We start from the raw sequence: 16,897 nt of genomic DNA, 5'->3' as shown, positions 1-16,897 counted from the left end.
CATCAAAATGTGGTGTATATCAGTGGTCCCCAACCTTTTTGTAGCTGCGGACCGGTCAACGCTTGATGATTTGTCCAGCGGCCCGGCGGCGGGGGGGAGATTATTATTTTTTTTTTTTTTGTCATGAAAAAGGGAGTTTTTTTTTGGGTTGGTGCACTAATTGTAAGTGTATCTTGTTTTTTATGTTGATTTAATAAAAACAAAAAACAAAAATTATCACAGATTTTTCTGCGGCCCGGTGGTTGGGCACCACTGGTGTATATTACTGTAAATGAAAAAACAGCACTGCTGTTTAATGGTAAAAAAGGCAGCCATCATTTTACTGTAAAATTTACATTTGTCTTCTTACTTTCTTAATATTTACATAATGTATGTACAGTATATGATATATACCGATATATTACATATAATATAATTTATCAGTATATATCATATACTGTACATACATTATGTAAATATTACATATAATATATCAGTATATATCATATACTATGTATATATGTTAGGTTTTATATCGTTTTAAGTCTATTTTATACCTGCATTGTCCTTTCCATCTTTTGTAACTGAGCTACTGTGTGGAACAATTTCCCTTGTGGATCATTAAAGTTTGTCTAAGTAAATAAAAATAAAGCAATTTTACAGTAAAATGTTGGCACCTGAGCTGCCAGTTTTTGTCTTTTTACCACAAATCAACAACTGTAGATTTTTCAGTGTATCACGGTAAATGCCAAAATGGAACCACAGTTTATTACAGTAAAAACAAAAGTACAATTTTTTCATTGCACAATTTGATGGATAATGAAATCAATATTATTAGTATTTATTTCTATATAAAAAAACGGTTTGAATGTTTGATAATATATTTTTTGCATAATTAGACAATATTTACGTTAAACTAATTTGCGATTAGATGGCGTACATATTTCTTTTCTCCCAAAAAAGAAAGAAAGGATGCTGTGGAAGTCACTTCCTGGCGGTTTTGCTGATAACACACATCACAGGAGACCGGCGTCCAGAGTTGAACAAAGTTTTAATACACGACAGTAGTTTTTCCCTATTTGACTTTTCAGTCTCTCAAAAGTCCCTTCCAACTCTCCAAGTCCTTTCTCCTCCTGCTGTCAAAGACAAAAGGTGATTAGACGACTGGTACCACCTGGGAAATCTAATCACCTGTTCAGCTGTCTGTCAGCGCGCTGTCCTCAGCACCTTGGACAGGGACGACGACCTCTGCTTCCGCAGGCAGCGCTGACCACGCCTCCCTCCACAGATACGTTTAGCAAAAAAAAGTTACAGTACTTTATTGATGCATATTATATCCAGGCTTTCGACGGGCCACATCTAGTCCCCGTGCCTTCAATCAATCAATCAATCAATCAATCAATCAATTCTTTATTGTCATTGTCATAATAACACTTAAGTCATGTTTGTCAACGAGATTTTGTTTGAGCTTTGTAAATAACTTGACTAAAATAGAAGAAAAGAGCAACCTTGTGTGTTTACTGGAGGACATTTAGATGTTACAGCTCTGCACAAATTAACACAAGCAAAACTGCTTGTATCAAAGATTTTTAGATGTAAGTAGCTGTGATTCAATAACAGTTTTTTTTTGGCTATCATATTTGGGACGCCTCTAATCCAAACCCAATCATCTGTTCTCCAGGATCTCCCGAAACCCAGCGAAGAGAAGGTCAAGTTGGTGCTGAATCAAAGTGCCTGGACGTCCCAGTCCAACGCCTTCACCTGCGGTCCCCTGAGGCAGGCTGGCAAGTCCGAGACGGGCAAGACGGGCCTGGTCAACTTGGGAAACACCTGCTACATGAACAGCATCCTTCAGACTCTCTTCATGGCCACAGAGTGAGTCCACAAGGTGGAGTACCGTATTTATCGGACTATAAGGCGCACTTGAAATCCTTTCATTTTCTCAAAACTCGACAGTGCGCCTTATAACGCTGTGGGCCTAACGTACGGAAGAATTTTGGTTGTGCTTACCGACCTCAAAACTATTCTATTTGGTACATGGTGAAATAAGTGGGAGCAGTAGATGGCAGTCACACATACGAGATACAAGTAGACTGCAATATGACTCAAGTAAACAACAGCAAAATGTTATATGTTACATTACTCAATCATTAATCTATACATTATACAAATACATTAATCCATCAGAATGTTTTAGTAGGACTTTGGTAAGGTATGCAGCCACACCGCTTGATGAATTGTACTGTGCTTCAACATAGGAGTATTGTGGTGTGTGTACAAGTTAAGACATTATCAGGCGTTTTGTTTCGCAATATTATGCAAAAGAAACGTTTCTTACATTCAGGTATTTGCTGATCTGCATAAGTCCTGAAAATGTGTGCGCATCCGCCTTTGTAGTCCGTGCCTACAACTTAGTCAATAAGCTCCTTCTTTTTCTCTATTTTCTTGTTATGGGACATTCATCCTCCGCTGTTGCCATTTCTAATGTAAAGTAGTGTAAAGTTCTAACTAGAGATGTCCGATAATATTGGACTGCCGATAATTTCGCCCGATAAATGCTTTAAAATGTAATATCTAACCACTAGGCCACTGAGTAGGTATCTCCCCCTATATCTGCATCTTATTGCTCTTTTATCCTGCACTACAACGAGTTAATGAAACATGTTGTTCTTATCTGTACTGTAAAGTAGAGATGTCCAATAATATCGGCCGATTAAGGCTTTAAAATTTGATATCGGAAATTATCAGTATCGGTTTCAAAATGATTGGTGTCTGTTTTTAAAAAGTAAAATGTATGACTTTTTAAAATGCCGCTGTGTACTCGGACGTAGGGAGAAGAATAGAGCGTCTATAAACCTTAAAGGCACTGCCTTTGCGTGTCGGCCCAGTCACATAATATCTACGGCTTTTCACACACACAAGTGAATGCAAGGCATACTTGGTCAACAGCCATACAGGTCACACTGAGGGTGGCCGTATAAACAACTTTAACACTGTTACAAATATGCCCCACACTGTGAACCCACACCAAACAAGAATTACAAACACGATTCGAGAGAACATCCGTACCTAAACACAACATAAACACAACAGGACAAATACCCAGAACCCCTCGCAGCTCTAACTCTTCGGGGACGCTACAATATACACCCCCGCCCACCTTAACCTCCTCATGCACTCTCTGTCCCAAATTCCAAGCTGCTGTTTTGAGGCATGTTAAAAAAAAAAAAATGCACTTTGTGACTTCAATAATAAATATGGCAGTGCCATGTTGGCATTTTTTTCCATAACTTGAGTTGATTTATTTTGGAAAACCTTGTTACATTGTTTAATGCATCCAGCGGGACATCACAACAAAATTAGGCGTAATAATGTGTTCATTCCACGACTGTATATATCGGTATCAGGTGATATTGGTATCAGTAATTAGGAGTTGGACAATATCGAATATTGGCATAAAAGCCATAATCGGACATCTGTAGTTCTAACTTATTTCTCACTATGGAAGCGCTAAAAACTACTGGTATTGTGAGTTAACATAATTCACCCAAGGAACTTTAGATTAGATTAGATTAGATAGTACTTTATTCATTCCGTCAGGAGAGTTCCTTCAGGAAAATTACAATTTTCAGCACAATCCCATTCAAGATCAGACAAACATTACAGAGAGACAGAACAGGATCGCTGACGGGTCTGCCGGCTTCCAGCGCCCCTTACAAAAAAAGATGAGATACAGGTAAACAGGGGGGGGAGAATAGAAGATTAAAATGAAATTTAAAAAAAATCCATTTTAGCCTGGGCCTTGGAGAGGGGGTGCAGACTGAGGCCAAGGGGAAAAACAAACAAACAAACAAAAAATAGTTACTAGAGAGTTACGCTCGGACGTTTTTTCACATTGTTGTTGCACTGGTGCAGTGGTTCTCAACCTTTTTTCACTGATGTACCCCCTGTGAAATTTTTTTTAATTCAAGTACCCCCTAATCTTTATCTCTATTTTTGGTTGCAAAAAAGAGATAAAGAAGTAAAATACAGCACAAAGTCATCAGTTTCTGATTTATTCAATTGTATAACAGTGCAAAATATTGCTCATTTGTAGTGGTCTTTCTTGAACTATTTGGGAAAAAAGATATAAAAATAACTAAAAACTTGTTGAAAAATAAACAAGTGATTCAATTATAAATAAAGATTTCTACACATAGAAGTAATCATCAACTTAAAGTGCCCTCTTTGGGGATTGTAATAGAGATCCATCTGGATTCATCAACTTACTTCTAAACATTTCTTCACAAAAAACATCAATATTTATGGAGCATCCACCCGATTGTAGCTGAGATAGGCGCCAGCGCGACCCCGCGACCCCCGAAAGGGAATAAGCAGTAGAAAATGGATGGATGGATGGATTTATGGAACATGTCCAGAAAAAATCTGACTGTCAACACTGAATATTGCATTGTTGCATTTCTTTTCACAGTTTATGAACTTACATTCATATTTTGTTGAAGTATTATTCAATAAACATATTTATAGAGGATTTTTGAATTGTTGCTATTTTTACAATATTTCAAAAAAATATCACGTACCCCTTGGCATACCTTCAAGTACCCCCAGAGGTACGCGTACCCCCATTTGAGAACCACTGCACTAGTGAGCCACGGATGAGGAGATGCTGCTCCGTTATTGATTGAAGTAAAGTCTGAACGTCATTAAAACAGTTAGCTCCATCTTTTGACAATTCTTCCACTCCCGTCCTTGCACGCTACACCGCTACAACAAAGATGACGGGGAAAAGACACTGTCCAAGGTGAGGGACGTAAATAAGACCCGCCCACAAAACGGTGCAACCTGAAGTGACTGTCAGATGATGTGTAAAACATCATCTATGCAACAGTTTGACCAAAGAACCACCATTACATGTTATGTAGACCACAAGGAAGTATTTTCAATTTAGTAAAAAAATATATTAATATGACCCCTTTAAAGGCCTACTGAAAGCCACTAGTAGCGACCACGCAGTCTGATAGTTTATATATCAATGATGAAATATTAACATTGCAACACATGCCAATACGGCCGCTTTACTTTACTAAATTGCAATTTTAAATTTCCCGCGGAGTTTCTTGTTGAAAACGTCGCGGAATGATGACGCGTGTTTGTGACGTCTCTGGTTGTAGCGGACATATTAGCCCAGCACCACACACGGCTAAAAGTTGTCTCTTTTCATCGCATAATTACACAGTAATTTGGGAATCTGTGTTGCTGAATCTTTTGCAATTTGTTCAATTAATAATGGAGACTATAAATAAGAATGCTGTGGTGGATTGCAGCTGCCTTTAGCACCGAAACACAGCCGGTGTTTCTTTGTTTGTTGTGAAGCTTTAACACAGAGCGGTCAAGCAAACATGTTTGTCTACGTCAACCAGCAAGTTTTTGAATGGGAAAATTGTGATATTAAGTCGGCTCTTACCGGAGACTTCAGTGGATTATGGGACCTCCTCCTGCAGCTCAAAAAGGCAGCTGTGATCTTGGCTCCTCGGCTTCTCTCAGAGACACTGGCGTTCACCGCAGCCATCCGACTTTCAGGTATGACTTTACAATCTCACTAAAACACTATTAAAACAATAAGCAGATAAGGGATCTTCCAGTATTGTCCTAGTAAATGTGTCTAATTACATCTGAAACGGGCCCAGTGCCGCCACCTGGAGCCATCGCCTTTTCTTTCTTTCTTTTTTTTTTTTTTGTGCTTCACTGTAACTTTCCTCATCCACGAATCTTTCATCCGGAAATTGTCGTTCTCGGTCCAAATAGCTCTCGCTGCTGGAGGCTATGATTATAAACAATGTTCAGATGTGAGGAGCTCCACAACCCGTGACGTCACACGCACACCGTCTGCTACTTCCGGTACAGGCAAGGCTTTTTTATTAGCGACCAAAAGTTGCAAACTTTATCGTGGATGTTCTCTACTAAATCCTTTCAGCAAAAATATGGCGAAATGATCAAGTATGACACATAGAATGGACCTGCTATCCCCGTTTAAATAAGAACATGTCATTTCAGTAGGCCTTTAATGCATCCTATAATCCAGTGTGCGTTATCTATGAAAATAGAGCTGAATAGTGCGCTTTATAATCCTGTGCCCCCTATGGTCCGCAACATACGGTAATCACAAGGTTTTTGCATCCTTTACATTTATCTCATCTCCCCCCCCCTTCAGTTTCAGACGACACGTTCTGTCACTGCAACTCAACGGCTCCAACATACTGATGAAAAAACTGCAGCTGCTGTTTGCCTTCCTTGCACACACTCAGGTTTGTGTGCTGCATACTGAGTGTCAGGCCGGCAAGTGTGCTGCAATGGCTTTTTTTGTTCCCCTCCTCACCTGCAGAGGGCGGCGTACGCTCCCAGAAACTTCTTGGAAGCGTCTCGGCCGCCTTGGTTCAACGTGGGCTCTCAGCAGGACTGTTCAGAGTACCTCCGCTTTCTCCTCGACAGGTACAACAAATATGTTCAATGCACGTGACAGGCAGGACTGGAATGTATACCGTCTAATTTGCATATTTGAACCATGACTGGGAAAAACAGAGCTTTTGTGGTTTGTGTCTTATGAATTTTTGTGTGACATCTCATGACATGAAGTTCTTTACTTAAGTGTTTGCATGCATGGCCGTTTCCAAAAAAAAAAGATTATATGAACCCCGTTTCCAAATGAGTTGGGAAATTGTGTTGGATGTAAATATAAACAGAATACATCCATCCATCCATCCATTTTCTACCGCTTATTCCCTTTCGGGGTCGCGGGGGGCGCTGGCGCCTATCTCAGCTACAATCGGGCGGAAGGCAGGGTACACCCTGGACAAGTCGCCACCTCATCGCAGGGCTAACACAGATAGACAGACAACATTCACACTCACATTCACACACTAGGGCCAATTTTAGTGTTGCCAATCAACCTATCCCCAGGTGCATGTCTTTGGAAGTGGGAGGAAGCCGGAGTACCCGGAGGGAACCCACGCATTCACGGGGAGAACATGCAAACTCCACACAGAAAGATCCCAAGCCTGGATTTGAACCCAGGACTGCAGGAACTTCGTATTGTGAGGCAGACGCACTAACCCCTCTGCCACCGAGAAGCCCAAAAAAACAGAATACAATTATTTGCAAATCCTTTTCAAGCCATATTCAGTTGAATATGCTACAAAGACAACATATTTGATGTTCAAACTCATAAAAAAAATTTTTGTGTGCAAATAATCATTAACTTTAGAATTTGATGCCAGCAACACGTGACAAAGAAGTTGGGAAAGGTGGCAATAAATACTGATAAAGTTGAGGAATGCTCATCAAACACTTATTTGGAACATCCCACGGGTGTGCAGGCTAATTGGGAACAGGTGGGTGCCATGATTGGCTATAAAAACAGCTTCCCAAAAAATGCTCAGTCTTTCACAAGAAAGGATGGGGCGAGGTACACCCCTTTGTCCACAACTGCGTGAGCAAATAGTCAAACAGTTTAAGAACAACCTTTCTCAAAGTGCAATTGCAAGAAATTTAGGGATTTCAACATCTACGCTCCATAATATCATCAAAAGGTTCAGAGAATCTGAAGAAATCACTCCACGTAAGTGGTATGGCCGGAAACCAACATCGAATGACCGTGACCTTCCATCCATCAGACGGCACTGTATCAAAAACCCACATCAATCTCTAAAGGATATCACCACATGGGCTCAGGAACACTTCAAAAAACCACTGTCACTAAATACTGTTGGTCGCTACATCTGTAAAAGCAAGTTAAAGCTCTACTATGCAAAGCGAAAGCCATTTATCAACAACATCCAGAAACGCCGCCGGCTTCTCTGGGCCCAAGATCATCTAAGATGGACTGATGCAAAGTGGAAAAGTGTTCTGCGGTCTGACGAGTCCACATTTCAAATTGTTTTTGGCGCATTATGAAGCGTAAAATACGACAGAGGAGACCCCGGACTGTTGAACGACTGAAGCTCTACATAAAATAAGAATGATAAAGAAATCCACTGTCAAAGCTTCAACAATTAGTTTCCTCACTTCCCAAACGTTTATTGAGTGTTGTTAAAAGAAAAGGTGATGTAACACAGTGGTGAACATGCCCTTTCCCAACTACTTTGGCACATGTTGCAGCCATGAAATTCTAAGTTGATTATTATTTGCAAAAAAAAATAAGGTTTGAGTTTGAACACCAAATATGTTGTCTTTGTAGCATATTCAACTGAATATGGGTTGAAAAGGATTTGCAAATCATTGTATTCTGTTTATATTTACATCTAACACAATTTCCTAACTCATATGGAAACGGGGTTTGCATTTATTTATTTATTTATTTAGGCCCCTGGCCAAATTCTTTAAGCCCAATGCAATTTAGAAGACATCCCTGCCCCAGTGTTATTGGATTTGAAAAGGAAAAATATCAAAAATGGCTCTTTCATGCTTTCATTTTTCAGTGGAAGGAGTTCAAAGTTTGATGTTTTGTGTGATATCTTTCCAAAAAAGTGATCGGAATGCGAAGAGGCGAAGCTGTAAGGTCTCCTCAGATGTTTACGCCCCCTGTCTTCTAATCCCGAGGTTACACGAGGAGGAGAAAACAATCCAAGTGCTGGAGTCTACAAAGCCAAGCGTGGCCCCTGCCGCCCTCCTGGACTCCAGCAGCACGGACCCCGTAGGTCAGACTTCTCCTGAAGAGAGCGAAGCGTCCCCTTTGAGTCCCGCGGAAAGCAAAGCGGAGGAGGACACAAGAACTGTGATAGAGAGGACTTTTGGCGGCAAGCTGGTGACAGGTATTCGCTGTATGCACTGCGACGGCACCTCTGAGAAAGAGGAGCCTTTCACCGACCTTTCGTTGGCCTTTTGCCCCTCTGCCGCCTCTCAGGACGCCCCCAAAAGCGAGGGCACCTCTCCGGAGCCCAAAGTGGTTTGTCAGGGCTCCGTCAACGGTGGCAGCGAGGCGCCCGTGCCCAGCTCTGCCGCAGACCAAGCTAGTCAAGTCTACCCTTCGCCGGAAACCAGCGGACCTCCCCTGTCCGTGCCCGACCTGCTCGACTATCTCTTGGCGCCGGAGATCCTGGACCAGGACAACGCCTACTTCTGCGAGAAGTGCGGCTGCCTCCGGCGGGCCGAGAAGACCATGAAGGTGGTGTCGGCGCCGGAGTACCTCATCCTCACCTTGCTGCGCTTCTCCTACGACGCCAAGTACCACGTGCGCAGGAAGATCCTGGAGAACGTCACCATCCCGCCGCACTTGCGCCTCCCCGTTCACAACGCCGCGCCCCTCTCCTGCACCTCGTCCCCTCTGCAAGTGGACTCTCCCGAGAGCAGCGAGAACCTGGCCAAGAAGCTCAAGCCCTCTCAGAAGGACGAGGACGAAGACGAGAGCGAAGCAGGTGGAGGAGACGCGTCCGTGCAGGCACGCTACGTCCTCAGCTCCGTCGTCATGCATTCGGGCGTCTCGTCCGAGAGCGGTCATTACTACTCCTACGGCCACGACATCACGGCGGCGGACGCCGAGCCCTTCAAGGAGGACGCGAGGAAGGTACAAGGCGAGTGCGGCGCTACCCCGGGACCGGCCGGACAAGGCGGCACGCCGCCTGTTCGCGGACCGGAGGGGAACGACTGGCTCCTGTTCAATGACAGCAGAGTGACCTACGCGTCTTTTAGGTCGGTGCAAAACATCACCAACCGCTTCCCCAAGGACACGGCCTACGTGCTCATGTACAGGAAACAGGAGCTGGATGGACCGCACGCAAACAAAGGACCGCCGGCCAATGGATTGAGGCAGCGTGCAGAGCCGCCGCTGCAGAAGGAGCTGCTGGACGCCATCATCAAGGACAACAAGCTGTATTTACAGGTAAGACCTGCAAAGTCTACACTTCATCGGGCTGGACAATTCATTAAGGTTCTGTAACAGCTTCTTCCCTCAGTAAATATCCCCCAAAAGTAAAAAAGTCAAAATCCTGCAAGTAAATGTACAAACAATTTATGCAGTGCTAAAATAAATTCTGACTAAATGAATAACAAATTAATGTTTTTTTAAGTCAAACACTCAAAAAAATGACATTAAAATTACAGTTTCACCAATTTAGTCATAACTGATGAAAAATAAATGTACACACAAATTACGCAGTGCTAAAATCAATTGATTCTAACTAAATTAATAATAAATAATAATATTGTTCTTAATTTAAACAAATGTCAAATTAAAATACAGTTTCACCAATTTAGTCATAATAACTGATGAAAGATAAATGTTCATACAATTTACACAGTGCTAAAATTGATTAATTCTAAATAAATTAATAATAGATAATAATAATATTGTTCTTAAAGTGACCAAAACATTTTTAAATGAAAAATATAGCTTCACCAATTTAGTCATGATTAACTGATGAAAAATAAATGTACATACAATTTACGCAGTGCTAAAATTTATTAATTCTAAATAAATTAATAATAGATAATAATAATATTGTTCTTAATTAAATTGACCTAAAAATTAAAAATACAGTTTCACCATTTTAGTCATAACTGATGAAAAATAAATGTTCATACAATTTACGCAGTGCTAAAATCAACTCATTCTAACTAAATTTATAATGAATAATAATAATATTGTTCTTAATTAAACTGACCAAAAAATGTAAAATTAAAAATACAGCTTCACCAATGTAATCATAATGACTGATGACAAATAAATGTACATACAATTTATGCAGTGCTAAAATTAATGAATTATAAGTAAATTAATAATAAACAATATATTTTTTCTTAACTAAACTGTTAATAAAATTTGAATGAAAATACAGCTTCACCAATTTAGTCATCGTAACTGATGAAAAATAAATGTACAAACAATTTACGCAGTGCTAAAAATAATTCTAAGTAAATTAATAACAAATAAAAAAAATTTCAATTAAACTGTCAAAAAAAAAAGATTAAAAATATAGCTTCACCATTTTTGGCATAACTTATGAAAAAAAAAATGTAATTACAATTTTTGCAGTGCTAAAATCAATTGATTCTAACTAAATTAATAATAAGAATAATAATATTGTTCTTAATTTAACTGACCAAAAAATTAAAAATTAAAATTACAGCTTCACCAATTTAGTCATAACTGATGAAAAATAAATGTTCATGCAATTTACGCAGTGCTAAAATCAATTAATTTTAACCAAAATATTCATAAAAAATAATATTGTTCTTAATTAAACTGACCAAAAAAATTAAAAATACAGCTTCACCAATTTAGTCATAACTGATGAAAAATAAATGTACATACAAATTAAACAGTGCTAAAATCAATTAATTCTAACTAAATTAATAATAAAAATATTGTTCTTAATTGAACTGACCTAAAACTTAAAAATACAGCTTTACCAATTTTTTCCATAATAACTGATGAAAAATAAATGTACATACAATTCATGCAACACTAAAATTAGTTATTCTAACTAAATAAATATTAATAATATTGTTCTTAATTAAACTGACCCAAAAAATGTAAAATTAAAAACACAGCTTTACCAATTTTAATGAATTCTAAATAAATTACTAATAGATAATATTGTTCTTAAAGTGACCAAAAAATGTAAAATTAAAAATACAGCTTCACCAATTTAGTTATAACTGATGAAAAATAAATGTACATACAATTTATGCAATGCTAAAATCAATTAATTCCAACTAAATTAGGAATAAAAATATTTTTCTTAATTAAACTGACCAAACATGTACAAATTAAAAATACAGCCTCACCCATTTAGTCATAACTGATGAAAAACAAATGTTCATACAATTTACCCAGTGCTAAAATCAATTCTTTCTAACTAAATTAATAATAAAAAATAATATATTTTTTCTTAACTAAACTGTTAATACAATTTAAATGAAAATACAGCTTCACCAATTTAGTCATATTTTGTGCACTTAAAAAATTTCTCTCTGACTTTAGCTCCAGACTTCTTCTGTTTGAGATTGTCAGTACTGCCACAAGTGGTGGAAAAGGGTATTACAACGTATTACCCAACTGGGAAACTGCTATTTTTCAGATTCGTGGCCCAGCCCTATGGTTAAGAAACACTGCCTCATGCACCATACTCAACACAAGCAATATTCACTCAATGTTTTTAAAGGTTGTGATTTGTCTCTCTTTCCACAGGAGCAAGAACTGAACGCTCGGAGCCAGGCCATGCAGGCGCCTTCATCCTCCTGCTCGTTCAGGCCCAACGGTTCAGATGACAACAACCCACCCGGGAGTTGTGGCCCATCTGGAGGAGGAGGAGGAGGAGGCGGAGGAGGGGGCTTCAACACCATCAGTAGACTGGTCTTCTAATACAAAATCACACAAGGCTAACACTACTTTGTGCGTTGCTGTTAACACAACCTCATAAAGAAGCACTGAGATCAGAACCTGATGCTTGGATTTTCTACCACTTCAACTTTTTTATTTATTAACTCCATTTTTTTCCCCTTTGCTGGCATAAAAGTGAACGTTCATGGACGCAGATATATTTTCTTCTGTTTTGATATTACCTCACATGCAGCACATTAACAACAAAACAAACATTTTATAGAGTATGACGTTAACTTAATGTATTCTCTCTCTCTCTCGTGTGTGTGTGTGTGTGTGTGTGTGTGTGTGTGTGTGTGTGTGTGTGTGTGTGTGTTCTGACTTAATGGGGACATGGCTGTGTTTACACAGTCACCTTTAGGGCACCTCTGACGGTATGGGGACAAACAACCAGGTCCCCTAAAGGGAAACCTTTTTAAATGAAGGTCAGATCCATTCTGAAGATGCCGGAGTAATTTTTAAGCTTAGGCCCATATTTAATTTGAACTTTTTTTTGTTTTTTTAAATAGGTCCTCAGTAGTCACGTACAAATGTGTGTGAATTATGCAAAATGATTTCAAATTTGGTCCCCGAGAACCATATTAACTCTTACTCCCCAGGGTCCCCAGTAAGTGCAAACCCCGTTTCCATATGAGTTGGGAAATTGTGTTAGATGTAAATATAAACAGAATACAATTATTTGCAAATCCTTTTCAAGCCATATTCAGTTGAATATGCTACAAAGACAACATATTTGATGTTCAAACTCATACATTTTTTTTTTTTTTTTGCAAATAATCATTAACTTTAGAATTTGATGCCAGCAACACGTGACAAAGAAGTTGGGAAAGGTGGCAATAAATACTGATAAAGTTGAGGAATGCTCATCAAACACTTATTTGTAACATCCCACAGGTGTGCAGGCTAATTGGGAACAGGTGGGTGCCATGATTGGCTATAAAAGCAGCTTCCATGAAATGCTAAGTAATTCACAAACAAGGATGGGGTGAGGGTCACCAATTGGTAAGCAAATTGTCGAACAGTTTTAGAACAACATTTTGTCAACGAGCTATTGCAAGGAATGTAGGGATTTTACCATCTACGGTCGGTAAAATCATCAAAAGGTTCAGAGAATCTGGAGAAATCACTGCACGTAAGCGAAATGGCCGGAAACCAACATTGAATGATCGTGACCTTCGATCCCTCAGACTGCACTTTATCAAAAACTGACATCAATCTCTAAAGGATATCACCACATTTGCTCAGGAACACTTCAGAAGACCACTGTCACTAAATACAGTTGGTCGCTACATCTGTAGGAGCAAGTTAAAGATCTACTATGCAAAGCGAAAGCCATTTATCAACAACATCCAGAAACACCGCCGGCTTCTCTGGACCCGAGATCATCTACGATGGACTGATGCAAAGTGGAAAAGTGTTCTGTGGTCTGACGAGTTCACATTTCAAATTGCTTTTGGAAATATTCGACATCGTGTCATCCGGACCAAAGGAAAAGCGAACCATCCAGACTGTTATCGACGCAAAGTTCAAAAGCCAGCATGTGTGATGGTATGGGGGTGCATTAGTGCCCAAGGCATGGGTAACTTACACATGTGTGATGGTATGGGGGTGTATTAGTGCCCAAGGCATGGGTAACTTACACATCTGTGAAGGCACCATTAATGCTGAAAGGTACATACAGGTTTCGGATTAACATGCCGCCATTTAATCGCCGTCTTTTTCATGGACGCCGCTGCTTATTTCAGCAAGACAATGCCAAGCCACATTCAGCACGTGTTACAACAGCATGGCTTCGTAAAAAAAGAGTGCGGGCACTTTCCTGGCCCGCCTGCAGTCCAGACCTGTTTCCCATCGTAAATGTTTCCTGCATTTTTTTGTTTTTGTTTATTATTATTCTTCGGTCAATGGTCAAAGCTTCAACAATTAGTTTCCTCAGTTCCCAAACGTTTATTGAGTGTTGTTAAAAGAAAAGATGATGTAACACAGTGGTGAACATGCCCTTTCCCAACTACTTTGGCACGTGTTGCAGCCATGAAATTCTAAGTTAATTATTTGCAAAAAAAAAATAAAGTTTATGAGTTTGAACATCAAATATGTTGTCTTTGTAGCATATTCAACTGAATATGGCTTGAAAAGGATTTGCAAATCATTTTATTCTGTTTATATTTACATCTAACACAATTTCCCAACTCATATGGAAATAGGGTTAGGCACATGAACCATATTAACTCTTTTTTCCCCAGGGTCCCCAGTAAGAATGATCAGCACATTACTTCATCAATCCAGAGATTTAAAGACGTGTATGAGCTAAATGGCCAGTGGACATTTCACACCATTTTTTATGTCTCCACAACCTGTAGAAAGGATGGTCCCCACAAGTACTGATCAAAAACTTGGTCCCCATTCCAAATGATAACCGGTGTGTGTGTGTGTGTGTGTGTGTGTGTGCGCGCACGCCTTTTTTCTCTCCAAGACCGATTTATTTGGTTTGTGCTTTTATAAATTTAATATTACATGCAATAAATGTGCATTTGTCTTAAAATGTGATCTTGGATAAATGGAAAATACAAAATATGTAAAAGTGCGCGTGTGCGTGTGTGTGCGTGTACTGTTTTAGAGTTCATCCAATACACAAACATGGGAGTGTTGTAATAATAAACAATACATGGGCGCCATTTTTGCTTTGTAAGCAAAATATTTTGGCCCATGCGGAAGTGAGCGCAGGCTGGAGAAAGGGAACTGGAATATGTAAAATTTTTCCCCTCAATCCAAAAAAATATAAACAATAGACTTTTGTGAAAATGTTTAAAATACATACTTTAAATGTTTCTCTGTATATAATTGTGTCCACAGGGATACTTTGTTTATTGGGGGAATACTATTTTATATAGCAATAAATATAACCTTTAACATTTACAAAAATGAATATAAATTGTTTAGTTTTTATCTTAAATAATAACTGACTTTTTTGTGTGTTTTTTATTAATAACAAAATATATTTTAAACAATTGAGGTGAGGCATTTATTTCCTATTAACGATTGCAGTTACATTTTACACAATATTGTTTGTCAATGACTTTGTTTAACGTTTATTTGTTCATCCTAAACTTTATCATCACAAGTGAGGTGAGGCATTTGTTTGCTATTATTTATTACATTTATATATTTATCAATATTGTCAGTGACTTTTTTTGTTTATTTTTGTATTCAAAACACAGAACAAAAACATGGATAAGATTTTTTTTTTAAACTTAGAAACACGTAAAAAAAAACATGTTTTTATCGTTACAATTGAGGTGATCCATTAATTTTCTATTATTTATACTACTCTTTTGTCACTGACATTTTTTACATTTATTTTTGCATCCAAGACATCAAGAACAAAAACTATTTTTTACGATTATAATTGAGGTGAGGCGTTTATTTCCTATTTATTAGGTTTCCATTGTACATTGTTATATACAGTACAGGCTCACTCCATGCCTTTTCTTTATTTTCATGATTATTTACATTGTAGATTGTCACATCAAAACTATGAATGAACACGTGGAGTTTTGTACTTAACAAAAAAAAAGGTGAAATAACCGAAAACTTGTTTTTATATTCTAGTTTCTTCAAAATAGCCACCCTTAGCTCTGATTACTGCTTTGCACACTCTTGGCATTCTCTCCATGAGCTTCACCTGAAATGGTTTTCACTTCAAAGGAGTCAGTTTTGATGCCTTCATTGACAATCTACAATGTCAATGACAATACTTATGAAAATAAAATAAAAATAAATAAAATATATATATAAATTCCAAAACACAAAAAAGCTAATACTTAATTTTTTTTATTCCAATTTGAGGTTTCCTAATGTTTTATCCGTGCATGGTTTTATTAAAAAATATTTACACAACCTATTTGTCTTCGTGGAGGGGATTTACTTTGACTTTTATTGAAGGTGAGGTGTTAATTTAATTGGGACATGGTGTCTGGGGAGGCCACAATGTGACCAATCGCTGTATTCAGTGCAAAATATAAAGGCACAATTTTTTAACATGTCTTCTGACGTCAAGCTTAAAAAACTGGAATGTATTTATTGTTTTTTCTGCATTTAATTGCCCCCCCGTGTCATCATTAATAGTCCTTCTGTTGGCCATTAATCAAGAGGGGCTAACAGGACCTGCCCTATGGGGAGAAGTTTAGCATTACAATGACATTCCAACAAGATTCCTTGGATACCTCAAGTCTATAAAGGGAAACGTCTTTGCCCTTTGACCTGGTCTGCGTACATAAACATTTATGTTTGGCATTTTTTTAGTCTATTGTCATGGAATTGCATTTGGATTAACTTTCTTGAAAAAAAGTATTACATATATTAAAAAAAATATATATGTATGTATGTATTAATGTATATATACATATGTATGTACATATATATGTATATATACATATGCCATCCATCCATCTTCTTCCGCTTATCCGAGGTCGGGTCGCGGGGGCAACAGCCTAAGCAGGGAAACCCAGACTTCCCTCTCCCCAACCACTTCGTCCAGCTCTT

The 16,897-nt window shown here is 38.5% G+C and overlaps 1 protein-coding gene across 1 annotated transcript in view; it reads left to right on the top strand.

Annotated features, from left to right (window-relative positions):
- usp38 (ubiquitin specific peptidase 38) overlaps positions 1-14,939 on the top strand; it is a 29,999-nt gene extending 15,060 nt beyond the window's left edge. The window contains exons 7-11 of the mRNA XM_061881183.1: positions 1,661-1,854; positions 6,191-6,284; positions 6,362-6,468; positions 8,575-9,853; positions 12,164-14,939. Coding sequence (XP_061737167.1) covers positions 1,661-1,854; positions 6,191-6,284; positions 6,362-6,468; positions 8,575-9,853; positions 12,164-12,337 — 1,848 coding nt within the window. The 3' untranslated portion in view covers positions 12,338-14,939. The remainder of the gene's footprint in view (positions 1-1,660; positions 1,855-6,190; positions 6,285-6,361; positions 6,469-8,574; positions 9,854-12,163) is intronic.
- The last annotated feature ends 1,958 nt before the right edge of the window (positions 14,940-16,897 follow it).

The sequence above is a fragment of the Nerophis ophidion genome, linkage group LG20 (assembly GCF_033978795.1).
Source record: "Nerophis ophidion isolate RoL-2023_Sa linkage group LG20, RoL_Noph_v1.0, whole genome shotgun sequence".
Classification (NCBI taxonomy): Eukaryota; Metazoa; Chordata; class Actinopteri; order Syngnathiformes; family Syngnathidae; genus Nerophis; species Nerophis ophidion.
This window is presented reverse-complemented; position numbering and strand designations above follow the sequence as displayed.